The 27,085-nt window shown below is 41.8% G+C and overlaps 3 protein-coding genes across 3 annotated transcripts; 2 read left to right on the top strand and 1 right to left on the bottom strand.

Moving 5' to 3' along the window:
• The first annotated feature begins 1,376 nt into the window (after positions 1-1,376).
• fscn1b (fascin actin-bundling protein 1b) lies at positions 1,377-5,919 on the top strand. The gene is made up of 5 exons (XM_081701465.1): positions 1,377-2,307; positions 2,803-2,959; positions 3,168-3,289; positions 3,529-3,699; positions 4,111-5,919. The coding sequence occupies exons 1-5, from the start codon at positions 1,479-1,481 to the stop codon at positions 4,314-4,316; spliced, it is 1,485 nt and encodes a 494-aa protein (XP_081557591.1). The 5' UTR covers positions 1,377-1,478; the 3' UTR covers positions 4,317-5,919.
• A 2,051-nt stretch (positions 5,920-7,970) lies between these two features.
• abcg2b (ATP-binding cassette, sub-family G (WHITE), member 2b) lies at positions 7,971-16,789 on the bottom strand (the record flags this gene model as incomplete). Its single annotated transcript, XM_081701599.1, has 12 exons — positions 7,971-8,687; positions 8,874-8,926; positions 9,136-9,225; positions 10,382-10,536; positions 11,013-11,137; positions 11,308-11,397; positions 11,832-11,983; positions 12,336-12,475; positions 12,771-12,854; positions 12,941-13,092; positions 13,311-13,468; positions 16,544-16,789. Coding segments are annotated over 12 exons (1,593 nt in total), but the record flags the coding sequence as incomplete, so codon positions are not given.
• Positions 16,790-18,513: 1,724 nt separating this feature from the next.
• On the top strand, positions 18,514-24,295 carry hapstr1b (HUWE1 associated protein modifying stress responses b). Its single transcript, XM_027015756.3, has 4 exons — positions 18,514-18,901; positions 20,096-20,176; positions 22,281-22,556; positions 22,874-24,295. Exons 1-4 carry the CDS (start codon positions 18,703-18,705, stop codon positions 23,113-23,115), a joined length of 798 nt encoding a protein of 265 aa, XP_026871557.1. The 5' UTR covers positions 18,514-18,702; the 3' UTR covers positions 23,116-24,295.
• The last annotated feature ends 2,790 nt before the right edge of the window (positions 24,296-27,085 follow it).

Raw genomic sequence — 27,085 nt, 5'->3', positions numbered from 1 at the left:
ACGTGGTGGATCATAATGCACTAGGAGTTCTCTAAGTTACTGTGGGGCAAGACCAATCAGTGCTTTGTATGTCAATAGAAGTATTTTATAATCAATACACAATTTTACTGGGAGCCAGTGTAAAGTAGCTAAGATAGGGGTGATGGTCAATTTTTCTAGTTCTAGTCGGAACTCTGGTTGCTGCATTTTGAACTAGCTGGAGCTTGTTTAGGCACTTAATGGTACAGCCAGATATTAAGGCATTTCAGCAGTCCAATCTTGAAGTGATAAATGCATGGACTAGCTTGTCTGTATCATGTGAGGAGAGCATGTTCCTAATCTTTGAAACGTGCCTGAAGTGGAGAAATGCAGTCCTAGAAATATTTTTACATGAGCTTTGAATGAGAGACTGGGATCCATAATAACTCCAAAATCTTTAACTGTTAGAGAAGATGTGATTGGGAGACCATTGAGGTTCACTGAGTAATTACAGAGCGAGGACCTAGCTGCGTCTGGGTCTAATCAATACTAAGCTGAACATGCCCTCTGGTTTAGCTGAGACATAAAGCTGAGTATCATCAGCGTAGCAGTGGAAACCAGCACATTGTTCACGTATAATGTCACTTAGTGGTAGCATATATAAAGAAAAAAGCAAAGGTCCAAGAACAGAACAGAGCCTTGTGTGTAGAACTGAGGTGCGATAGCCACGTAGGACTTGGTTCAGTAGTTTTCTTTTGTCCTATAGACTATAGCCTAAAACAAAGCCTGGCTACTTTCAATAAGGCCCTATAGTCCTGCGTGCACCATTAGCGTTCAGATTAACCTACAACTAGTTTATTTATTTATTTGGAAAGTAAATGACTGCGGAGTCATTTATTTTCCAGATAGATAAATGCGATCGGATTGGCACGTGATCAAAGCCTGCCGAGTGCGAACATGTGCACGGATAGAAAGAAGCATTGCGGCGGGCGCCGGATGAAACTTTGTGGTGGGGGGAAAGTTTGTGGTGGGAGGAAACACGCTTGGAAGCACTGGGCCTTCTAACAGTCTTCTCTTTAAGGTGGCGTGGATCCAAGACGATTTGACAATTTCTGCTTCATTTCACAATAATAAAAAAATTGCTTCTACTCCTGAAAGGAAACACTACTCATTGTATAGCAACCACTGACGCGCAGATATCGGTCACGGTAACTCATCATGTGTAGCTGTAGATCAGGAGTAGAAACAATCACGTGCACATTTTTACACCGACGCAGCAGCTGTGCGCGTGCCCATCACCACTGGCAGAATGCCTCTAAGGTTATTAGAAAAAATGTTCTGAAAACACCGGAAGACGAGCAGAGATGATAAACCGACCCCCCCTCCCTCTCTCTCTCTCTCTCTCTCTCTCTCTCTCTCTCTCTCTCTCTTTCTTTCTCGCAGGCACACACATACTACTAGTCACACCCACTCGAACCCGCTGCTACGGTCCGACAATTTGGGAACTCAAGCCGGCAATAATGGCATCTGATGGACTAGGGGAGCCCTTGGTTATTCGGTTTGGTCTGATAAACGCCGATAACAAATATCTAACGGCTGAGGCTTTCGGATTCAAAATCAATGCGTCTGCAACTTCTATGAAGAAAAAGCAGGTCTGGACGCTCGATAAAGCTGATGAGACAGGAGACTCGAGTGCTGTGTTCATAAGAAGTCATTTGGGAAGATACCTCGCGACGGACAAGGACGGCAACGTTACTGCAGACACCGAAAAACCCGGAGCGGACAGTAGGTTCCTTGTCATCGCTCACGACGATGGCCGCTGGTCCCTGCAATCCGAACCCCACGCGCGCTACCTGGGCGGGACCGAGGACCGAATCGTGTGCTTTGCACAGAGCATCTCCCCTGCGGAGAAATGGAGCGTGCACCTCGCCGTGCACCCTCAAGTCAATATATACAGTGTGGCGAGGAAACGGTACGCGCACTTGTCCGTCGAGCGTAATGAGCTCGCCATTGACCGGGACGTGCCATGGGGCGTTAACGCCCTACTCACGCTCGTGTACCTGGACCGAAGGTATCATCTGCAGACCGCAGACAACCGCTTCCTCGCAAGTAACGGCACTCTAGCCGTGAAACCGGACACGAGCACTGGCTTCACACTAGAATTCCGTGCCGGTAAGGTGGCATTTAGAGATGCCACGGGGAAATACATCGCTCCGTCTGGTCCAACCGGCACCATGAAGTCGGGCAAGAGCGCGCGCCTAGGCAAGGACGAGCTTTTTGTCCTCGAGCAAAGTCACGGACAAGTGGTGCTCACTGCAAGCAACGACAGGAACGTGTCCACGCGCCAGGGTATATTTCATTTAATTCTATAGCCCAGTAATTATAATAATACAAGACGTACATTGATAGCGAAGCGCATTCATTTAATAAAGAAATTCATTAAAAATCATGAGATAGCTGTGACTGGGGATGCAGTGACCTCTAACAAATGTGAGGCAACCTAAGTATGCTGGGTAACTGTGTGTGTGTGTCTGTCTGTCTGTCTGTGTGTGTGTGCACGCGCGCGGGCACACGCGTGGGGGGGGTGCATGCTGTACAGGAATTTTAATATCCATGTGGGATTGATTTAAATACCTCTTCTTCCTTTTCTCTGTGTTTCTTTGTCTCTCTGCATTCTTTCATGCTCATTCTCCCCTGCACACAAGTTTTTCTACTTTTTCATACTTTAATGCTTACGGTTCGCATTACTTTATGTATGTGCAGGAATGCTCTGCAAAATAACCCTTGTGCAATCGATTGGCCTCAAATCTTAGACTCCCACCTGATTGGTTTGTGTGACCTTAGGGGTAGATCTGTCGGCCAATCAGGATGAAGAGTCAGATCAGGAGGTGTTCCAGATGGAGATGGACCGTGAGACAAAGCGCTGTGCTTTCAGGTCCTGCAGTGGGAAATACTGGAGCCTTACTCCCAATGGAGCGGTCCAGTGCACCGCCTCTATGAAGTAAGTCAATAAGAACACTGGTTCGAGTAGAAATCACCAAATGCACTGTTGCGCACTGACTGGAAAAGAGAACTGAGATCATAGATATAATATTCAGTATATGAACAGAATGCTGCAGAACAAATAATTGTATTACACATGGTCTACGTTACGAACATATTCATGTAATGGTGTAACATAGGATATGATGTGTTCATTTTTGTCATAGATCAGCCAGCTGCTTCTTTGAGCTGGAGTGGAAAGAGTCTAAGGTTACCCTCAAGGCCAGTAATGGCAAATACCTGGCCGCTAAAAAGAACGGCCAGCTGGCGGCATCTGTGGATTCTGCAGGTGTGTGTGTGTGTTCACTGTAAACACACTTAGCTGCAGACCGAGGTTTTAATAGCATACCAGCAACTGTTCCAGAAGTATAGCAACCAAATGCTTAGATATTCAGTATATCCTAATTGAAGCATAGCCATTGTTCTAATCGCTCTAATTTATAATAGCCATTGTTCTAATTGTTGAAATTAATTATAGCCATTCTAAATTCTCTAATACATTATAGCTGTTGTTGTTGTTGGCTGCAGGTGAACAGGAGGAGTTTGTTCTGAAGCTCATCAATAGGCCACTGATCGTGCTACGAGGGGAGCACGGCTTCATCGGTTGCCGCAAGCAAGGTACCGGAACCCTGGACTCCAACCGCGCCTCCTACGACGTCTTCCAATTAGAGCACAGCAGCAATGCCTACAGCCTCAGAGGTAAAGCTTCCCATTGGCAGATGCCTCTTCCAAGGTATTTATTAATGGCGGTCAATGACAGTGAAGGTGGAGCTGTTTCTGCGATTGATTATTGCAAGTGGGGTACTGTTTTGTATTGTGTTGCGTTATAATGGTACAATCAAAACCGATAATGCTGGTATCCATGAATGTAGTAGTAGCTTCTGGTTAGCAGATTTGCATACCTTAATGGCTTGCTATTATCTTTCATTAATTGCTAGCAACATTTTTGACTGAAGCACAGCACTTAAAAAAAACCAAAAACATTTTCATATGACATTTCAATAGTTTAAAATAAAATCAATTTCATGAATCTAAAATATCAAGCTAACTCTGTGGCTGCTTCTCTCTCGCTATCTATCATACCAAATATCTCTCATTCTGTGTTTTCAGACTCACTGGGCAAGTACTGGACCGTGGAGGCAAACGGTGCAGTTGTGAGCAGTAGTGGGGCTCCTGTCTATTTTAATTTTGAGTTCTGTGATTACAACAAGGTGGCCATTAAGACCCTGGAGGGCAACTATCTGAAAGGAGACCAGGCTGGAGTGCTGAAGGCTAATGCCCAGGGCATTGCTAATGCTACACTGTGGGAGTACTGAGATACACACACACACACACACACACACACACACACACACACACACACACACACACACACACACAAAGACAGAGAAATTTAATACAAACATCTCAGCCTATAGCCACCTGCTTCCTTCATCTTGTTATGTGAACTAAGACATTTAGGCAGACACTACAGTAGAAGCACACAACTACAATGTATAATGTGAACGCAAAGCACAAACAGGCAGATCAACAATATGACAAAGTTTAGCTAAAAAAAACCTAAAAAAAAACAGAGCAGAACAAACTGCATATCTAACTCTATACAGATAGATATATTTAGGGAGCTACATGTTGATATGTCTGTATCAACAGCAGAATACATTGATTGGGCATGAACTGACCTGATGTGTTACGAGCCGATTTAACTTCAGTTGCCCGACAAGCTGGCACCTCGATTCAGTAAACGAGTTGATGTCGCCCAAATCTCAGTGGCACTTCACGCTTTGCACACTGTTGTGAGCTAGTTGGTGGTTGGATGAAGAGCCGTGCTACGCATATTGAACCATGCGAGGGTCGACATGCGCTCGTCTGCAAACTAAACGCTTTAATGAATACTGGATTATCACGTTTGCTGCCTAGTGGCTAGTAGACTGCCCTCTGAGGCGCGATTACAGCTGCCTGAGATGAATCATAATGTAATTCTTATAGATTAACGTAACCTCCCTGAGGTGTCTTGCAGAAGGGCTCTGACCCATTTGACCTGCCTGTGTCCTGTACAGTATCTGTGGCGTACTCAGCTGTGCTGTACATCTGGTGCTAATTATATGCTTGCCTTTTCTTACCTAGAAGCTTTTGCTGACGCGATTGACCCTCTGTTCTGTCAGCATCGTGACATCGTCATGACGTGGAATGCCATAACTTCAGTAAAGTTCAGTAAAATCACCGGTGTTAAAAGGCATAAGTCTATTATGTTCCCATGGCAATGTCATAATTTGTCATTCGTATACTTTTTGACATGTATTTAAAAGTCTGACAAGCAAGGGGAATGATTTGCTAATGATAAAAATGCTTTGCAAGAGGCTAATGTATTATTCCGGGTTTTCGCTTCAGAGATAAGGTCTGTGTCCTGAACCAAAAACATTTTTAGTGTGAACGATCTAATGAGGTCACATTTTAAATAGCAACTCAGTGACTCAGAAAGTTCTGAAAAACCTCCCTCCATCACCTCAGAGATCCTTTCCATTTCCACATGCAAATCACATGCAAAATTTGTTTAACAGACATGGCATCTGGCAGTTTTGGTTTCCGTAACAAAGCCGTCCTGTTCCCCTGTAAAACAACATGGAACAAGAGTATACAGTAACACATGCTTGATGGGTATATTTTATTTGACACCATTTTGTCTAAAGCTTTATTCTGTATGAATGTGTCTGATAAATGTAAAGTATACAGCAAAATTGTCCAGCCCGACGCAAGTGAACGTTATAAAAGTTGATTGGACACTGACGAAGTAAATTAATTACAGGGGACTTTGCTGTATGGCTGTTAAGTGTACGTGCCTTTTTCCAAGTAGCAAAAGCCCTCTTTTCATGAGCCATCTGTTAAGTAAAATGAATAAAGTTTCAGAGTTGACCTGTTCCTAACACTTGGTGCCATTTATTCTTGACTGGCATGCACATCACGCTATGACCGCAAGGGTTGTTGAGGACCTCTGGTGATAGATAAACCTGAAGATTTGTGTTGTTAAAACACTTTTTACCATTTGCAGGTACAGTGGTCGTTCAGTCAGGTCAGGATGAATCAAATTAGCATGCTAAATGGCTGCAATAATATCATGATGTAGCCTTTGCTAGAATCAGAAAGTAACCTTCCAGCCGTGTTAACATATTAATTTACGCCAGGTAATATACTAACATAGATGCCTAGGGACCATTACAATCAATATACCACTGTTGAAAGCCTATAGCTGAATGATCTGGTTGGTAGGTCTCTTTTTTATTTATCTTACTTAAAGTTTTATCCTTTAATTTCATTTTCTCTCTATTGCACAACACACACACAAAGCAAGATTTCTTCGTGTCCAGATCTATGACTTGTAGCGCATTGATTTCAACTTTGGTCATGAGTTGCCATGGAGACAGCAAGTGCAAATTCACCAAAGAGGTGGGTGTGAAGTCAGAAGTGTTTTACATAACAGTCTCTGTCTCTCTCTCTTTCTCTCACACACACACACACGCGCGCACACACACACACACACATACACACACAGTCTCCTCACTTATGTTTTTTTGGAGAGATCCCAGGAGCCAAGATTTTCACATTGATAATGTAGGTCAGAATGTAACTTAAGAACCCTGCAGAACAAGCGACAACTGGAGGTCATGCATTTCTCTGCAATGAACACACACACACACACACACACACTCACTCACACACACACTCACACACACACACTCACTCACACACACACACACACACACACAGCAGAGCAGCAGACTTTGGGAGTTACTAATGTGTAACAGATGTGAATATTGTTTTCTGTGCAAGGAGAGCAGTTGTATTGGCATGTGTGCCAGAGCCACTACAGAACACTGCAAGGACATAGAACATTGTGATTTCCTGCCTGCTAGCTAATCAAACAAAACGGCCTCATTGGGGGTCCCATGAAACTTCAGTGCGATAACAATTTCTGCATTCACACACACTTGTAGCAGTGTCAGGTGTGTGTATGTGCAAGTTGTTCAATGCAAATAACTAAAAATGCCTTGCAGGGTAAATGACCCAGTTCAAATAAAAATTGACAGTTGTCAGTTACTGTTTTCTGTATTCTGACAGGACATTCACAGAGTCACCACTCATAGATGAGGGACAGATGAGTTGTGATTTGAAAGTAGGTCGCAGTTAGAGGGGCAGTGGTCCAATACTGCCACCTTGTGGTACAAATCCACAATCTCAAACTGGAGGAATAGGCCAGTTGCTTAGACATCTTTTTCAGATCACAATGGGGAATTTGTTTGCGAGTGGAATGTGCGTGGTAAGATGGAAATCCACTGAGATTTTACCTTCATGTTTCAGAGATGATCGTTTGCAGAATATTATTATATACTATTTTGGGTTTCTAAATGGGGCTTTTCTGATGTTGATGCTAATGAAAGGCCATGCTGATGTAGTTTTGTGAACGTTCAGTCACTGCATGTAATTTCAATAGCATTGCAGCAATTTTGACTATATATTTTAGAGCTGCTCTTCACAGCTCTGGCCGGTTTTCCATCCCAAGCCACAGCTGTTGTCCTTTATAAAATCTTCCATGAATATCTGCAGGCATTAAAAATCCTGTCTGTATTTATCTGGAACATGTAGGATGATGGCTTTGAGCGGGCTTCCTGTACTGCTCGTAATGAGCCGGTCGTTCTTTATATGTATTGTACTATGGGGTGAACAAATCCACCTGTTGGATGGGCACGTCAGTGCGCTCGACGCGGCTTGCACTTTGATCTGTGTATGTCGTCATGGTTCTCGCGGCGATGTTGACGTCGACGTCGTAGCCGTGACGTTTCTAACCGCGTGCCTTTTAGAAAACCCACGTAATCTGCGGATTGCCGGCTCTTTAATGGCCGATACAGGACGCTAGGTATATTCGCTTGTGGAAGTCTGAAAAACAAGACAATAAATAATCCAGCAATGTCCCTCAAGTTCAGTTTAATTAATAAAGCTTTTGTACACACAGAGTCAGAAAAAAAACTGAACACGCGATCATATGTGAGATAAATTTGTGAATTTGTCAGCATTAAAATTCTTACGTGTGTAAATTTGCGAAATGTTTACATGTGTATGCCCCCCAAAGAATCACAATCAATAAATCAATATGACATTCTGTTTTTTTGCTTCAGTAATCACATACAAATTTTCCTTCCACATAAATTATTTAAATTTCTTTGCACAGTTAACATCCCAACTGACATTTTTTTCCCCAACAGATGGCGCTGTATTTCTCCAATACCTGTTAAGGAGGGCTATGACGCAATTTTTTGTTGTCTGAATTACGTGTACATTTACATTAAATGTACATTAAGTCTTTTCATATAATTCTACAATTTGAGCTTTTTTCTCACTTCTGCAATCGGCAAAAGCTGTTTCAGACAACTTTAAAGTAGTCCATTGTAGATAGTGAAATGATGTCCTTATGACAACTAAAGTTTTGTTAAACTTATTATATGAAGGTACATCCAAGAACAATACATGTAATATTTTGTGTGTGTTACTTCCAGCGATTAATTCTTCGTAGCTGTATGTAGGCCAGTGTCATGCAGATCAGTATAATTCCGAGAAGTGCCACATGGTTTTGCCAAAATCCCCATGCACTGTAATCTATTCCCTGGGCTTTCAAGTACATCTCTCCTGTGAATCTAGGAGAAGAAGGGGGGTTTTCATTGTCACCAACTCCAAACAGTTTAACACAACTACTCGCACTCACTGCTTCAGCAATATTACAGTACAACTTATATCTCAGTAGTAATACACAGCCTGATTCTGCATGTCTTCTTCACCACTGTTACATTTTTATGTCAGGATGAGTCCAATATTATACGTACATGGAGGTGTTACCATAGAAGACTTGCCCTGTCATTTCGTTGATGGTTATAGCCTGGAAGATGAGAACACCGAAGGCAATTATAATCCCACAGTACCAGATTTTTAAGATAAACTTGATACAACCGCACATCTTGAAATCATGGAAAAGAGAAGAGTTGCAAAGGGATATGCTGATCCTTTGTTTGCATCTGTTTTACTTTCTTCTGGCAGCTAGACAGTCCTCTAAACTCCTCCAACATAAGTCTATCATTCTCTCCTTACATCCAGTCCATATTTGAAGATGCTGATCCACTTGAGCCAGGACAGCCAGATGAGCATGGAGTTCAGATTGACCAAGAAGCCTCCGAACACCTGCAAGAGAGAGAGAGAGAAAATTCAACTTCACCTTTATTTGAGGATATTATTCACTGCGTCTGGTCAACAAGACCATGAATGCATTGGTAAAAAAAAAAAAGCAAGAAAGATATTACATTATTAAAAATCAGTACATTCAACTCTGCAATTAATTTTGGGCTAAAAATATTCTATGGTAGTGAGGCATTGTGTCCAGTCATTTATCAAAAATGATTCATGGGACACAAATCCCATAGAAAACTTCATTTAGAATTTTATAAAGATCTGAAAAGTACATCGTAATACAGCAAATCTGGCATGCAGAGCAGGACTGAATGAATTTCCTCTTGCTCCCCATGTTTAAAAAAAGCTTTCAAATTCCATTCCATTTATTCCAGCCACACCCAGACTGCTATCAGCACACAGCATATCTGAATAACTGCTTACACCTACAGACAAGCTCAGACCCATCAAAGAAAAACTTTACCTTCACAATACAGTTCCCTACACACCCTCAAAGCCACAAAACAAAATAATATACAGAACCCACCAAAAGGAATACATTAATAATTGGATCAATGACATTTATTCAATGAATAAATCATAATTTAAAAAAATATATATTGAACAGAGAATACATTTTAGGAGATTATCTGATTGGAATGAAAAGTCTCAAAGAAAGATGCCATGTACAGACTTAGTGCCCATAACCTGGAGATAGCAAAACACTGTAGAAGCACAGAGAAGAATAGACATGCAGTCAGTGCAGCTCAGGAGAAACAGAAACAGAGCTGCTCACACACAATTTCTTAAACTACAATCCATCCACAAGAAAATATGATAAGGAACGAAGATATGTTGTGCAGGTGTTTGAGAAATTGATGAATGCGTTAGAATATCAAAACGATATGTTTATAACTGCCACACTCAAACCATCAAACTGCACTTTAAACCCATCCCATGCATGTAAATTTATTTAATTGTATGTGTATGTCTGTAATAATTCTGTTAATCACTTTGTCAACAGTTGTTAATTCCAGTTCATGCCAATAAAGCAATTTAAATTTGAATTTGACAGTGGGAGACAAACAGGTTTCAGAAATAGAACCCAGATCCACTTGACATAATGAGCGGAGTGATGAGTTTTCTATGAGCAGCGAATGACTGTACGGACCATCATGAAGACGAACGGCAGAGCGATGAGGATGTTGGCCATGGCGAAGGAGCCCACGCTGGAACTGACCAGGAAGGCCAGACTGACCGCTGCCAGACTCACCAGAGACATGGTCAGGGCGAAACACAGGAACGCAGTGAAAGATGGCTTCAGACCTGCGTGCACACACACAGTTTAGTTTATAGCTTCATGTTGTATAATTTAACCTGTAATGAGTCTAATAAAAACTTTGAACAGAAGTTCAACTTGGGGGCATCTTAGTCATGACTGGTTAATTATTTCTGTACACACAGAGTTTTTCAAAACACACACACACACACACACATAGCTAGCTGCCCTTCAGCAAACTTCCCCACACTTTCCACCTTTTTTCCCCCCACTTTTCAGACCTGTGTGTCCATAATGAACACGTGTGTTAAGGCCACCAGAAAGCTTCTTTCCTTCTGAAACAACAGAATTGGAACTGCTCCCAATATGGTTGCTATTCAAAATCTCCATTACTTTATCATAGAAAGTGAAAACCAGCGTTAAGATGTATATCTGCAGCTCACTATGACATTAGGGGATGAAGGAGAAATACAACTAGAAGCTCTAATAGCAAGGCGTGTATAAGAGATTGTCATGCACTCACCCATCATGTAATAGCTGATGGCTGTGAAAATGAAGATCGGCACGATGCGGTTTGGCACCAAATCGATAAACACTTTAGACAGGAAGTACACAGAGGTCCGGTAATACCCCCCAGAGTTCTCGTGCCTGTGAAACACACACACACACACACACACACACACACACACACACACACACACACACACACACTTCCAATTACATGGATATAATTTTGTTTGAGGAAAATGTTGCCTGGTGCTTCAAATGAATTCATAAAGTAATTGAATATTGCTCTAATTAGTATGTCACACACTCACACAAACAATGCCCGCTCATTGATGAAGAGCTCTACTGCTGACAGGTTGCCAAACACCATGTTGATGATGAGGAAGAAGAAAGCGCCATTTCTAAGAACACACACACACACACACACACACACACACACACACACACACACCAAAGCATTTCTTCAGACATTCCATATATCCTGACAGTGTCAGATTTATCATTATTGCAAACTTAGAGGCCACAAAAGTAAAATATGCTTTCAAAATTATTATTTTTTTTAATTTATTTTTGTTTATAAAAATTTCAAGTAAATAAAAAAAATATATATATAACCTGTAGTAAAAAAACTTCATTTTCTACAACAGATCTAAGTTGGTGAACATGAATTTGCGGTTCATCTGATGATTTTTCAGTAAAACACCATTTGTTTTTGGAACATGCCTCTTTAGCAGAATAATCCTTCATAATCCTTTGTGTCCTGCTATTGGAAAAACCTAATTTAGATTAACAGGAAGACTGACTGATGGATGAAGCAGGGCTGTCGGATTGATACCTGTTCTGCAGGGCTTCTGGAAGTGTGTGGGGCATCTGAAAGTAGATGAGACCCACCAGTAGCGCGAAGAGTATGTTCAGCATTGACTGAGCATAGGACGTCTGTGGATTCCGCATCAGGTTGAGGGCAGTCCTCCAGCACACCACCTTCAGCTGAACACATGCATGCAAACACACACACACACATACATGCACAAGCACACATACACGCAAACATGTACACACATGCATATGTATATGCACATGCAAGCACACACACATACAGGCAAACAGGAGCATGCAAACACAGATATGCATGCACAGGGATGCAGTGCTTTGCTTATCATATCCTATGCCCTCATTTCCCTGCTACTGCTGCTCTGGTTTCAGCATTCAATAACCAGGGTCCACCAACAGGTCAGTGAAAGTGCATGACTAGGTAACATTTAACCCATGACACACACACACACACACACACACACACACACACACACACACACACACACACACACACACACACACACACCTGGTAGAAGAAGGGTGTGACATAGGATGGTGCTGATTTCGCTCTGCCTGCAAAGTTCGCTGGCTCAGTAATGTTATTCAGTTCCTCGGTGACATTAGTGCAATACTGAGAGTCTCTGTAGAGCTCTGCCAAAGATTTCTCTGCACGGGAGTCAGGGACAAACTCTACTCACAAAGTGCATTAAGTATTTGAAATATCGCAATGAAAAATTCAACTAGGACTTTTCCAGCTAGGAGCTAGAAGCCTCACCAACCTAACTGGCTAAAGTAAAATTATGCTCAGTGAAATGAGATTGAACAAATACTATATAATTTTAAAAATCTGATATGTATTCCTATTATACTGTTTATAGCTGTTGGGTCATAATAGCAGAATGTCTCAGTTTCACTGGATTGCAGAACCATGCATACATTTGTGTGTGTGTTTTCATTTTACCTGTCTGCACCTGAGGAGAGAGTTGCCCATGTGTGATATCCATGAAGAAATCTGCTGGGTTGTTAAATGCCTCACACTCATAGCCTAGACACATGAAGCAGAGCTAGACTTTTCTCCAAAATTAGCACTACAATGAGTGTGTGTTTGTGTATCTGTGTCTTTTACTTCACCTAGGTCAAGAAAGTACTGGATGGCCTCATCAGCAGGGCCCGCGTACACGCTCTCGCCTTTGTGCAGCAGGGTCAGATAGTCAAACAGTTTGAATATAGAATACCGTGGCTGGTGAATGGAGAAAATAATGGTCCTCCCATTACGGGACAACCTGCAGGGAAAGACGTGGAGAACGCGGCAGTGAGACGCACGTGTCCAGATGGACCGTGCCTGGATGGCACGATATACATTTATGCAAATGGTCATTTTAACCTGTGAACTCTTTTCCAAACTATATCATGTTCATTAAAAAGAGATGGGAGAAGTCCAAAACTTGGAGTGTGGTCCCACAGGAAGTGAGAAGAGAGGCCTCTTCTGGGGTGTTTATACCGGTGCAGAAGAGACATGATGCTATTGGCCGTGTTGGAGTCAAGGCCCGTGGTGGGCTCGTCCAGGAAGAGGAGGGATGGAGAAGTGATGAGCTCCATTCCAATGCTACAGCGCTTCCTCTCTCCACCCGACACGCCCCTCAGGAACTCTGTGCCGATCTAATAGAGAGAGAGAGAGAGAGAGAGAGAGAGAGAGAGAGAGAGAGAGAGAGAGAGAGAGAGAGAGAATAAATAAATAATAAAATAAATAAATAAATTGCTGTGTCTTCCTAACATGCAGTGGAGGCAAAGAGGGAAAGAGGTGTTTTAGCTCCCCGGCTGCTCCACCTTGGTGTCGGAACAGTCCTGCAGGCTGAGCTCCTGGATGATGCTCACCACCTTCTTTTTTTTGCCCTCCATAGAGTAACATTGCCGTGGCAGCCGCAGGTTTGCTGAGAACATGAGGTTCTCTCGGACAGTTAGAGTGCCCATCAGGATGTCATCCTGGCAGGGTAAATTATGGGGAGAGAGAGAGAGAGAGAGAGAGAGTGTGTAACAATCTCTCTCTCTAGCAACTGTGGAAGTCCTTTTAGGCTGTGTTTTAAAATGTTGAGAACTTAAAAAGGAGCTGCATACTTAAACAAAGAATTACTTAGTTACTGAAATTCCTTTAAAAAATTATTATTTAAATATAAGTACTTTCTTTTCTTATAAGTGAGCCACATGTTTATAATTTTACAGTAGTAGGAAAACTGGCAAACTGGCAATGGCAACTTGATTCCAGTCAGCAGTAGAATAGCTAGTGATTGCATCCACCTGAATGACATAGGCCGAGAGGAGGCGCAGTTCTGAAGTGACAACCTTGCTGTCAACCAAGACCTGCCCTGACCGCAGTCCCCGAGGGTCCTTTCTACCAGCAATCACATCCAGCAGTCTGCCCACAAATGCATTTGTGGATGGAGTGGGGTTGGTTTTTAAGTGTTTTAAATATTCATATGTGAACTGCGGGTGTCAGTGTTGAAAGAGAAGAAGTGATCATACGATGTTTTGCCACTCCCTGTTGCTCCCATTATTGCATTCAGTCCCGTCTTCATGATGCCACTGAAACAACCAATCAGCAACCTAATTAGTGTCATAACGCCACCGCAAGGACCAATCAGCACATTAATTAGTGTCATGATGCCGCTGAAACGGCCAATCCCTGAAACTAATTAGTGTCAGTGAAGCTAAGAACTGTGGGATTTGGAGTGTCAGAAGAGGAGTTGATGAGCTGCCAGGAGTTAAGGGCTATTTCCCAAGGGCCATATTACTACACACAGCTAGCAGTATCTTTCTTTTTAAAGAGGACCAGCATAAGCTCATGAAAAAAGGCCAAACCTCACTGTCTTAGTAACAGGAGTAGGCACGGGCCAGTTACAAAACATGCCTACAACGGCTGGTATTATCTCGGCCCGTTTTTGATCTTGAGTGTCCTTTCATTATAAGTGCTAATTTGCTCGTGCAGAAAGATGGAGGCCAGGAGGCAAACCATACTTTTTTATGTAACTGACCTGTTCTGAGAATGTGAAACTTTGAGCTGCTCTTGTGTTTGCCTGACTAGAAGATCCATATTTAATGCTGCATATACAGAGATGATTGAGAAGGAAAAAAAACCTCATTGATGTTTCTTTACCTTGCTCTTTAAAACACACACACACAAATACACACACCAGATATATAAATATGTACTGTATGCAATTTTCAAACAAAGCCCACAGATAAGGTTATGGTTAAATTAGCTGATACCAGTATCAGAGAGTAGTCTGCTTGTACCAAAAAAGTGCTTGTGTTATCTGGTGCAGATATGATTCCAGTATCCTGGTACAATTCTCAAACTGTTAAAGATCATATGTGGTGTGTATAAAACATCAGGGAGATCCACTGGATATTCCTGCTATTTCCATGACATAGATGTGAACCAAGTGAAATACATGTTCCCTAAATCCACTTGAATCTAAGCAATCCCACATGCAGAAGATTTGTTAGTCTCACAAATGCCCCATTTAAAATATAATTATGTGCTATATAATTAGCATGTGCATTTAAGTCTAACTGTCTAATAGTTCCTTGGTACTCTGCATTAATATATATATATATATATATATATATATATATATATACATATATATATATATATATATATATATATATATATATTTTTTTTTTTTTTTTTTTTTTTTTTTTTTTTGTGTACAGTCTGTATTTATATATACTTATATTTATATAAGTGTGTGATGGGGCATATATGAAAAATATTTTTAAATGGGCCATAATTGTGCAATACATAATACATGTTTCATAATAACCAGCATATACAAACCTAAACTTTAAATATATGAACCTAAATCTACAGATTTTTTGCATGTCAACACTATCTGGTGTGGAATTGTCCACCACCTGAAAGATGTCCAGTTCATGGGTGGAGGGTAAACCATGCAGAGCAAAAGACGACAGATACAGGTAGTCAGCTCACAGTCTAAACACAGGTGAAGGAATCCCTACTCTTGTGTTCATTTACTCCATATTCTATATCGAATGCTGATTTGCTTACTATGGAAATATACAGACCCACAAATATGCGCGCACACACACACTCATATTTTCAATGGTCAGAATGTGGGGTCACACATATGTGACATGACTTTGATATGCAACTAAATATATAAGATAACATTTTTAAATATAAGACTAAATATATGGAGAAATGTCTAGGTATAACCATTAAACTGTAACCTGAATGTCACCTTGTGGATTTGTTTACGTATTATTGCTATTAGTACAACACCACAACAGTTGCATATGTGTTAATTATTGCTATTCTAGTATAGTGGTAATATTGAAGGCGCACAATTCCTATTTATCAAATATATCTAATATAGTATGTATATATAGTATTCTGTACATTGCACTTCTTTCATTTGTATATATAGTGTTGAATAGCTGTTATGAAATTATTACAAATATGAAATTACTCACCACATCCATTTCAATGTACAGTTATCATTGAAACTATTGCACACATGCCACATATACTATTGCACACATGCCACATATATTTTGACTTAGACCTAACGTCAGAAACCAAAGTTAAAAGGTAGGTTTTGCCAAAACGTCTTAGGCTCATTTTTGCAGTTCTGACAAAGTAAGACAATTTTCTCCAGATATCACATGAAAACACGCACACACACGCACACACTTCATCTCACACGGTCTGACCTGACATTCCGGAGGATCTCTTTCTCCGGCGCTCGCCTGCGGCACGGCCCGCGGCTCTCCCCCACGACATAGCGGACATCCCGAAACGTCAGAGTCGGTCCCGGTGCGCTTACGCTTACGCTTACGCTTTCGCCCTTGCGCTCTCTGGGCTGCTGCCGTTCCATCCCGCTCGCATCCACGACGACCTGAAGAAGGAGATGCGAACGCAGGGGAGCGGAAGAACGGACAGAAACGGGTTTCCCGGTTTTACTACGTGGGATTTTGTTGTTTCCGTTTAAGCGATCGGATATTGAAGGAGGCCGTGACCACTGTGTGAACACTGGTCAAAGTCTGTATAAGGGCGTGTGTGTCCGCATGATGCTACAACCTGCTTTTTGACATAACTCAGCTAAGAGAAGAAAAAAAAGGCAGATAAGGCCTGAACTTTGCAATGTGGCTGGAAACGTATTTTACTTTTTCGGAATGGCATGTGCCAAGCAGTGCTTGAGATAGTCAAATCAGACTTATTGGTAAAGATACTCTTCACCGTGAAGACATCGAGGGACGCCAACCTGAAGTCTCCATTTGGTTCACTTACAACCTCACTGGTGTTAAATGCAGTCCATAAAGCATCCCTGTTTACTGCCCGGTGTAATGTAGAACACTGGGCAGGCCATTAAAATGCGTCATTAGCCTCAATTAAAAAGGTCAAACCTTGAGATGACACTTATTTGGCAGATGCTGGTGGAAAAGTAAATGGCGATTTACATGGCACCCACTCTCACTCCTGTTGAGAACGAGGGCTAAAAGTTGCAGGTTGCAGGCAAACAACCTTTTTAGGTATCTTATAGGCAGGCTCCATTGGTCAGTGCCGAGTTTTTGGCTCCCTCTGCTGATGAGAGAAATTATGACGTGGGTGGTTCAGGCTCTGCGCACTAAAAGCGCAGCTCGGCCGCTTCCGCTTCTTCTCTAGATCTTACTGGACTGGCTCGCTATCTTATGCTTTGGGGCTGTTATTTAGCCGGTTAAAGCAGGTTCATGGGTTCATGTAGCCTGTCGCAAGGTCTCCAAGGTAGATAAAAACCCTCATTTCTGACATAAAAGTAAACGTGAAAAATACAAACACGCTCTCCAGTCCAGTCAACAGATAAACACCAGATAAATGTTCAGTTGTCAGAAATGTTTGCCGACGTTTAAATAAAGCAATTCCTGCGGAAACGAAGCGGTTTCATTCATAAATAACAAAAGCAGCTTTTAAAAGTTCTTGTTATTTGGATAACAGATAAAGACTACCATTTCACTGCGTGTTGTACTGTGTATGACTATGTATGTGACAAATAAACCAAACTTGAAACTTGAAAGACTACACTCTAAATTTAATTTAGGCTATTGTCTTAAAATAATCCGATGTCTATGTTTATTTTTGTCATATTTTTGACACTGCAGGTGTGATTACCACGTAGAGGTTAAGATGTAGAAAAAGGATGTAGGCTGTTATCAAGTCATTACAGGCCATCACTAGTCGTGCATGTTTAACAAGTAAACATATTTATAATAGATGTAGACTCTAAAATATATTACTGTTTAAATGTTTAAAAAAACTAAGTGTTTTGCTGTTTGCAAGAGTTTTTCACCGACACTAACAGATCTGACAGGCTCGGAGAAGCAGGATTTACAGTTGGAACACAATCTGCAGATTCACAACAATCGCTTAACATTTTTGCTTTACAAACTGTATATTGTCTATCCAAAACTGTATTTTTCTTCCTGCAAACATTTTGTTAAAGACAAAAATGTATTCTACTGCTGCTACGATCAAAAGTATTTGGAGACGCTTACGCGCACAAACATGGGCGGTGACAACATTGTTTTTCTATGACGACATGATAGAATATTGAAGTAATCCAATAAAGATTTAAAGCGCTGTCGGCAAGCCACGCCCCATGGCAACTGTAGCTAATCAGAGTGACATAGGAAGAAGGCGGGGCTTGGTGAACAGCGACGGTGGTTGTTTTCATCAGCGCCGTCGTCGTTCAACCGGCGGAGAAGCGGATCGGTTATGCGGTCGTAGGTTCCACTCGCAGCCGTCGATGAGGCTCCAACAGTCGTTTGTAACGTGATTCGGGATAAAACATATAGGTGAAGCATAGGCGAGCATAGCCGCGGTTCTGAGGGTTGGTATGATGGAGGAGAAGAAGGAGGAGGGGGAAGCGGAGATCCAGGAGCACGGCCCCGAACACTGGTTCTCCAAATGGGAGCGGCAGTGCCTGGCTGAGGCCGAGCAGGACGAGCCAAACGAGGAGGAGACCGACCAAGGCCAGCAGAAACTGTGGCACCTTTTCCAGAATTCCGCCACCGCCGTCGCACAGCTGTATAAAGGTCCGTGGAAGGGGCGCAAAATCAACCCGACAGCTGAAGTGTTAACCGCTCGCTGTGTAACGCGAATGGTCGGTTATTTGTTGTTTAGCTAGTTCGCTAACTCGGTGGCAGTTCCCACTATATTATAAACAAAGGACATGGGGTAGTTCACAGAATAGCTGCCAACACTGACACTACGGTAACTAACCAAGACAAATGACTTTTGTCAAGTATTAAAGACATTTTGAGCTTGTTTAAATGCTCACGAACAGTTTCCCTGTCTGTTGGTAGTGAAGGTCGCTAGCCCACCCTGAGTCTTTTGCTAGGTTGCTAATACGGCAGAGACTGAGGGTGACACTAATGGGCAGCTGGGTTAATAAGCGTCGTAACAAGTCAAATTTGGTCTACTGACTCGCACTATTTTAGCAATTTACGATACGACCGTATAAATTAATCCCACCCAGGTTATTGTCAATATTTTATATTTTAGATAGCTATCGTTAGGTGAAACAAAATGGCGAAGTCCAGGGAGGAGTTCCTATGGTGAAAATAACTCGGACAATTTATCGCTGAGCTCTAGTGTTGTCAACTCGTGTGGGGCATATTCAGAATTGGGGCACATCGATTGAGGACGTATGGTGGACAACTGCTAAAAACGTCGCCACATATCAACAAAAGGTTGAAGTAATGTAAAACAAAATGGCGAGGGAAGAATTAGCAAGCTAGCTAAGTTGTACGATTTGTACTGGAAATATTGTGGTCAGTCTGGCTTCCGATGATGATTCATCCGGCCAGTTCTATGAGAAATAAAGTTAGCTTAACCTTGCTACTTTTATGTTTGTTAAAACAAGATTAGTGTTGTAGTTTGCTAACAAGGCTTGTTTCAACGCCAGATGGATAAAGATCCGGGTTTCTGGTAGTGAGGTTTTCAGTCTTGGTTACATGGTTCAATCTTCTGACAAAGTAAACCTACTACTCCCAACAAAATGGCGTAGCATCGTCCTTCTAGATATCAAATTTAGACATCATGTTATTATGTTAGCCACTCGACAGTGGTGCTGAATAACAAATTTCATATGAGTCGTTTTAACTTTTTTGACAGTCTGGTGAGCAAACACATCAATGATGTCACTCATTAACACAGACGGGAGCCCGTGATGACATATGTCTTTTTGGCACTTGAACATTTCCTGTCCTTTCTTCTTCCTCCCACAGATAGAGTTTGTCAACAACAGGGGATTTCTTTGTGGATCCCTTTTCAAAATGCTGCTACTGCCGTTACCAACCTCTACAAGGGTACGTTAAGATGTTGTGAAGGATGTTATTACATGAATGCTAACGCTTGTGATATCAGCACCTTGCTATGTTGTATGGAAAATGTGAACATAGGACTGCTCTTGTAAAGCAAAGGAACTAAGGTAATATGGTACACTTTTAACGCTGCATAGTAATCGCCTCCTGGTGCTTGTTTATCCAAAGAAGTAAAACTGGCTATTAATTAAAATCTAGCTTGATAAGTCGCTGTCTTTACATAGTCTACTGTCTTGACCATAACACCAAGAGTCCAGACCAAACACCCTTGCTGCTTTGAAATTTTGTGTGGATCCCTTGTGTTATATTATCATCAGGTGTCATAAGGTTTTGTTTTTAACCGTGCTTAATTCATGGCACTGTATCTAGTGTGATGCAGAGCGTTGCTCTCGGCAACCATTCAGTTTAGGGATGGGCCCGTGGGAACCGCTGACGGCTGTATACGATTCATCCGGACGACACCCTTGCAGACAAATTGCACATGAAAGCTCACTTTGTGATGGGGCTATCTCTCGTCCTTACATACCACAGTTAAGCACCTCTGGTTTAGGGTCAGCAGAAGGAAGGTTCAGTGCTTGTGTACTGGATTGGAGGGTTTAGGCTGGAGGCTGCTAGCAACGTCTTAGAAAGGCAGTAAAAGTTTGCTCACGGCTCAAGTGGAGGGATCAAGGAACTTGTGCAGGTGTACAAGTTTGAGATTCTGCCTGTTTGAGTTTTAGAGTTTGAGAATTAATTTGTAGGCTTATCAGACAAAAATGTTGACATGTGAGATCAGTTAAAGGATTGTATAAAAGGCGAACAAAAAAGTAACTTTTTACACACTTCAGCATCTGGAGTAACAAGCGTGCACACAGTGCATGTGTTTCCTCCAAGAGTGGAAACCAATCAGAAGTAAATGGTGATTGGATACAGGCTGAAGAAAACAAACTAGAATGAATGAGTGCATGTGGAAGTGATGTGTAAGGTCTGGCTTGGTGCACCAGGTGAAACTTTTTAATGACCGTCTAGTTGGTTTTTGAAAGGAGCGAAAGCTCCTGAGAGTTGTCTGCTTAGTTATTTGTCATTTCCTATTGTTGCCTTGTCTGAGATGCCTCTGAAAGTCCAGCGACCACTGCGTGGACAAAAGCATCAGCGAGGTGGAACCTAGTTGGCAAGTAGTTGTTCCAATAGCATTACAGTCACTGTGGCTAGACATAATTAACAGTGTGTAGCCATCCAGCTCTCCATGTGGTTAAGGGAGTGTGTTCGAACTTCTTATGAGTAGAGCTGCATGCATCTCTACTTGCTAGGTTATGCTCAGCAATGTCTTCAGGGCAGGGTGGCTGAAAGTGTTGATGGATGTTAACATTAAGTGCAGTAATTGTTACAATGTTGAATCACCCGCTTAACACATCTAAAACACTAAAGCATACAATTTCACTAGCTAATATCAGGCCTTTTTTAGAGTTATTGAAAATTATTTTACGTTTTATGACCGTTTAAAGCATGCTTTCATGGGCTCATAGTTGACTCCTGAGAGTGGTCTGTCTAACCACGTTTGCTGTCTAACAGCACAGCGGCATGCTTGACTTACTGCGATGGACTTGGGGCAGGACTACACTTCTCGACACTAATAAAACACACTCGGATGTTTTAAGTCGTCCTCCCAACAAAGGTGGGGGTAGTCCTCAAGAGTAAGATCGAGTGCAATGCAGAATTTTTTTTTTTTTTTTACAATGCACATTATCCAGAGCAACTTAAATATTTATGACTGACAGTACATGTTTCCTGGGAGTTGAACCTATGACCTTAGTGTTGCTAGCACCTGCTGTACTGTAAACAAAAGAATGTACAAGTAGCATTTCCTTGGGAAAAAAACGTGATCTTATAAGATGATACTCTGGAGTATCGACGGTACATTTATAAATGTGAATACACAGCATTGAATGTTCACTTTATTTGTTTTTCTTGTACTGAAATCATTATACCCTGGCTACCAGTTTTTGTTTTTTTTTAGTTTTTTGTTTTTATTTAAATAAAAGTATCTTTAGTGTCTGCCTTGGTTGCAAAGAATAAACTTTGTCAAGTGGTTGCGCCCGTGTCTTTGCAGAGAGCGTGGAGGCCCACCAGAGAAACTACGAGCTAGGCATTCAGATCGGCCACCAGAGACGGAACAAGGACGTGCTAGCCTGGGTGAAGAAGAGGAGGCGGACCATCCGGCGTGAAGACCTCATTAGCTTCCTGTGTGGCAAGGCCCCGCCCCCACGCAGCTCCAGGGCTCCGCCCCGACTTACCATGGTGTCGCCGAGCCGGCCTGCGTCCTCAGAAACTAGCTCGTCTGTGGAGACGGACTTGCAACCTTTCAGGGAGGCCATTGCCCTGCATGGTGAGCTTGCTTTTCTTACGTACTTCTTTATGTTGCGAGCCCATACGAGCTACAATGATCGGTTAGAAATGTTAGTTATAGAAATATTTTATTAACAATTTTAAGACTGTCTGATTTGGGAATAACTAACTGTAGTTCTGTATTGTATCCAGATTCTTATCACCTGGAAAAGTGTAGCTTGTATTCTTTCAGATTAGGGGTAATGCCATTTGATTGGGGGGGGGGGGGGTGAACTTTGATATCAGTCAGTTCCAATAGGAGTTGGCTGTGGATAAACTGAAGGGGGCTGTACCATGATGTTTACGCCTGTGTTGCAGGCCTAAGTGGTGCCATGGCGAGTATCAGTATGCGCTCTGGAGCTCCTGGGTCGCCCACCCATCTGAGCACCAGCTCTGCCCCCGGGCGCCGTAGAAACGGTCTCCACGATGTTGACCTCAACACCTTCATTGCCGAGGAGATGGCGCTCCACCTAGACAACGGCACTCGGAAACGAAGTTCCGCCCAGTGCAGTGATGTCATCACAGACTCGCCCACCCACAAACGCAATAGGATGATCTGAGCTCATGTGTGCACAAACAAAAAAATTAAATAAACACAAAAATTAAAGAAAAAAAAAGCCACTCGTCAGTCATCCTCCCATCTTAACTCTTGACCAGGAAACAATAGCAGCCAATAGAAGTGCTTGCTCCAGTCTAGCGCTTTGTCTGATTGGTCTAGAGAGTTCAGTGAGTTCAACAGTGGGATGTGGAGCTCAGTGCAGAGGCCGAAGTGCCCTTCCATGTGATTATGTCTACATACACACACCCCTCATTCATCTGGTTCTGTTTGTGTGTTTGGATGCATGTGTGTTGCATTAAGACTGAACTGACCGGAAAACGAAAAATTATACTTTTTTTTTTTTGTGTGTGTGTGTGTTGAGCGTTGTGTTTAGGTTGTACGAGTGTTGGAGTAATTGTTAGTTGCTATGTTTGACCTGTGTGTTTTGTGCGTGAATGAGACCATATTGAAGTATGGTTGGCGTAAACGTCCATGGCAGTACGAGATCCAGTATGTCGAAATGTTTGTCTATGTATGTATGTATGTTTATTTTTGTGTGCGTGCGGGACAATTTGCAAGTGTTCTGACGTTAAGGTGAGTGTGCACGAGAGATTGTAAGGCATGTGTGCGTGGTACCTGTCTCCTCCAACAGCGCCTGTCACTGCCCCGGCTCTCAGCTACCACACTGCAGCTTAAAGAGCAACAAAGGTTGTGTGTTGTGTGTGTTTTTTTGTTTTGTTTTGTTTTTTGTTTGTTTTGTTTTGGTTTTTTTGGTTTGTTTTTAAAAAAAAAAATATTACCATGTTATTTGTAATTTTTTTGCATTTTTGCTGCTCTAGTAGCAGGCACAAGTGCTCTGATAGCTGCACTTACTGTTGAGCACGACCCTGAATCACTTTTATTTTCTTCTCCTTTGAAGCTCATCATACTTCTTGTGCGTTCATCCCATCATCCCCTCTCTCTCTCTCTCTCTCTCTCTCTCTCTCTCTCTCTCTCTCTCTCTCTCTCTCTCTCTCTCTCTCTCTCTCTCTCTCTCTCACCCCCCAGCGCCTTTGTCTCCAGTGTAACATTATGTAATGTAAATAACTGTAGGTGCTGACATAGACTTGTGGTACATATTGTAAAAAAGAGCTGTGCAGAGACCATTGAATTGTTAATGTACAATAATGATTCTTGCATTAAAGAAATCAAGCTTTTAACTACCTCTTCTCCTGTTCGCCATAGTGTTGGAGTGCTCAGCTAATGTTCATTGGTTAGGGCTGGGCTAGCTCGGCCATCTTTCAGTGATCTTCATACCATGTTGCTTTTAGACAAACTGACCTCACGCTTGTGACTGAGCTCTTGGAAGTGTTAATACATTTGTTTAAAAGTCTGAATCATTTTTTAGCCCTCGGATCCAAATCAATATTATAAAAGACTTTTCTCCCCCCCCCCCCCCACGAGAAAGCTGAATCGTTTTTCTAAGTGTTGAGTTAATATACAACAGAGTGAGGTGATTCCTTTGTAGTGGCTTACGAAAAACGTGAACACAAGAAGCTACGAAACGGGTGTGTCGTTGTAGTCATTCACTCCCATGCCTGTTTTCATACAACATGTTTACCTTCAAGAAGTCCATATGCTTGCTTTTCATAACAGAAATACTACTCATTGCATATGTTCTTCTGGCCACCCCATGTTGATGCACGGGAAAGGGTGTAGGCCAAAATGATGCTCTCAGTCTCTTAGCAGTCATGTCTACTAACTGCACATCCACTGTCTGTCCATGCCTTACTGTCCATTTGTTGCAGCTCCAGGGTTGACAGGATACTGTTGGATGGCAGTTTTTTCAAAGGTCAGGTTTATGACTTCATAATGACCTTTTTAGTTAAAAAAAAAAAACCTGTGAAGTTGTGATTCTTTATTTAGGGTCTCTGAATGGTTTGGTTCTGTAGTTGGTGTTTAGTGACCACCACCAAGCCTGCACAACAAGAATAAGAAACAGTTACTGGACTCACATAATAGATGATTTGGTTGTGAATTTGGGTTTTAAGAACCTATAGCATTATGTTGGGATTCCCTTTTGTTAAATTGTAAATCAGAAGCTATAGTTATTGGACTATGCATTTTTCTCCATTGCATTAACTCAAAAGAACATGATCATAAAAAAGTAATTTGAATTGTCTCAAAATTTGATTTGTTTCTGTGGTCTAAGACTGAAAAGGCAACTGTAATATTGCACGATTTAATTCGAAGGACTAGGTCAGTGGAAATGACTACGGAAAGTGCTTTTGCAAACTTTCGTTTAGCAAAAATGATTTTGATTCTGCAATGCAAGCAGAGTTTGCGTGTGTGTGTGTGTGTGTGTGTGTGTGTGTGTGTGTGATTTTAAAAGCAGTGCTCAGAAACTAAGTAATGGATCATGGGGCCCACTAACCACCTCCTAAAAGCTCTGAGAAAAGCTTATTAGAGCAAACTGGAGACTTTAGTCTAGCCCTGTCAGCTGTGTCTGGCTAGTCTGAGCCCCTTTAAATGTTGAATGTAGGTGTCTTAAAATCTATCCAAACTGCCTTGACGTTTGAAATACTTGAAATGCATGAAAATGTGTGGCTAAGCACAATTCCTGCTTTAAAATCAAAATGGAGAAATTCAGACATGTGGTCCTCTACTAAGCTCTTTCCCTTGATGTTGTAAGGTTTAGGGATTTATTTTTTATTTTTTATTTTTTTATTTATTTTTTTGCTGTGCAGCCATTTTGAACTCCCATCTTGCCTCTGAATCTCATGGAAACAGCCTACGGGTTCAGAATGCAGTCAGATTTTGGTGGAGTAGAAAATATCAATGCTCAGTCTGACTGCCCCCCCCCCCCCAGTATCTCATTCCTGGCTGGTTTCCTCTATTAGATCAATCATATCAGTCATTCAAATGCAACATATGAGAGTGCACCAGCACAAGAGGCACCAAAAATGCAAATGCAACTATAGGCTGTATGAATATTAATGAGTGCAGTCCTCCAAGGTTTCCACAGAATTTTTATTGAGTAACAATTGTTAATTTTTTTTTTTTGTGCTGAAAACTGAATGACTCATTAAAGTCATCGTGCCCTGAATTTCAAAAAGATATATGACTGCTCTATAGAATTTCTAAGTTTAATTGGCATCAACATTATTAGTTACGCTGACCCAGGCTTACCATATATATAATGTAATTCTCGTTTGACCATGTTGTATGCTGGAGAATACATACCTCCCTGTTGACCCTGCAACTGGGGGCAATATATGGAGGAAAAGGCACATTTTGCTGGAAACTTTGTTTTTTTGAAGGTTTTGGCAAATAGATCAACAAGCTGATTAATTATTCAGAACTCCAGATAAGGTTTCCGGTTTATTCTTTAGAGTTTTGTAAAGTGAATAAAATTTTAGACTGGGTATACAGTATATATGTAGAAGTGTGGTAGACCTATCCAAGTGTTATGCCCTGAAACACCCTAAAAATACCCTAGAACACCCTGAAATGTTCTAAAAATACCCTAGAACACCCTGAAAGCCCCCAGCTCACTGAAAAGAGCTAAGATGTCAAAGTCAGAAATGCAATCAGGATGAAACCAGACTCCTTCCAGTGTGGTTTCTGCATGGCTGCATGTATTACACTGTTTCAGTAGTGTTGTAGATCACATTGTAAGTCAGGATCTTAACATTTCTGCAAAACTGTGCCAATATGTGTTCTACACTTTGAGCTCCAGCATTGATTTTTGCCAAGTGATTAAACACAGCTAATAAAGATTTAATTATGACTGGGTAAAAGCAATGAGCAGCAGAAGTTGTGTGGCTTTTGGTGAGTACTGCATGGCAGTTCTGCATAAAGCTACAAGTGTCGCAATGTCAAGATGTGTTGTCTGCATCTCTGGAGGTAAACGACCTGTAGGATTTTATTAAAACATTACTGGAACCAGTCTATATATCTATATAATACTGCTCATCATATGACCAACTAGTTTACTGGTTCCAGGCTGTATG

This window comes from Electrophorus electricus, chromosome 18 (assembly GCF_041902795.1).
Source record: "Electrophorus electricus isolate QZ-2024a chromosome 18, ASM4190279v1, whole genome shotgun sequence".
In the NCBI taxonomy this organism is placed as follows: domain Eukaryota; kingdom Metazoa; phylum Chordata; class Actinopteri; order Gymnotiformes; family Gymnotidae; genus Electrophorus; species Electrophorus electricus.
Note: the sequence above shows the minus strand (reverse complement) of the source record. Positions and strands in the feature narration are given on the sequence as shown.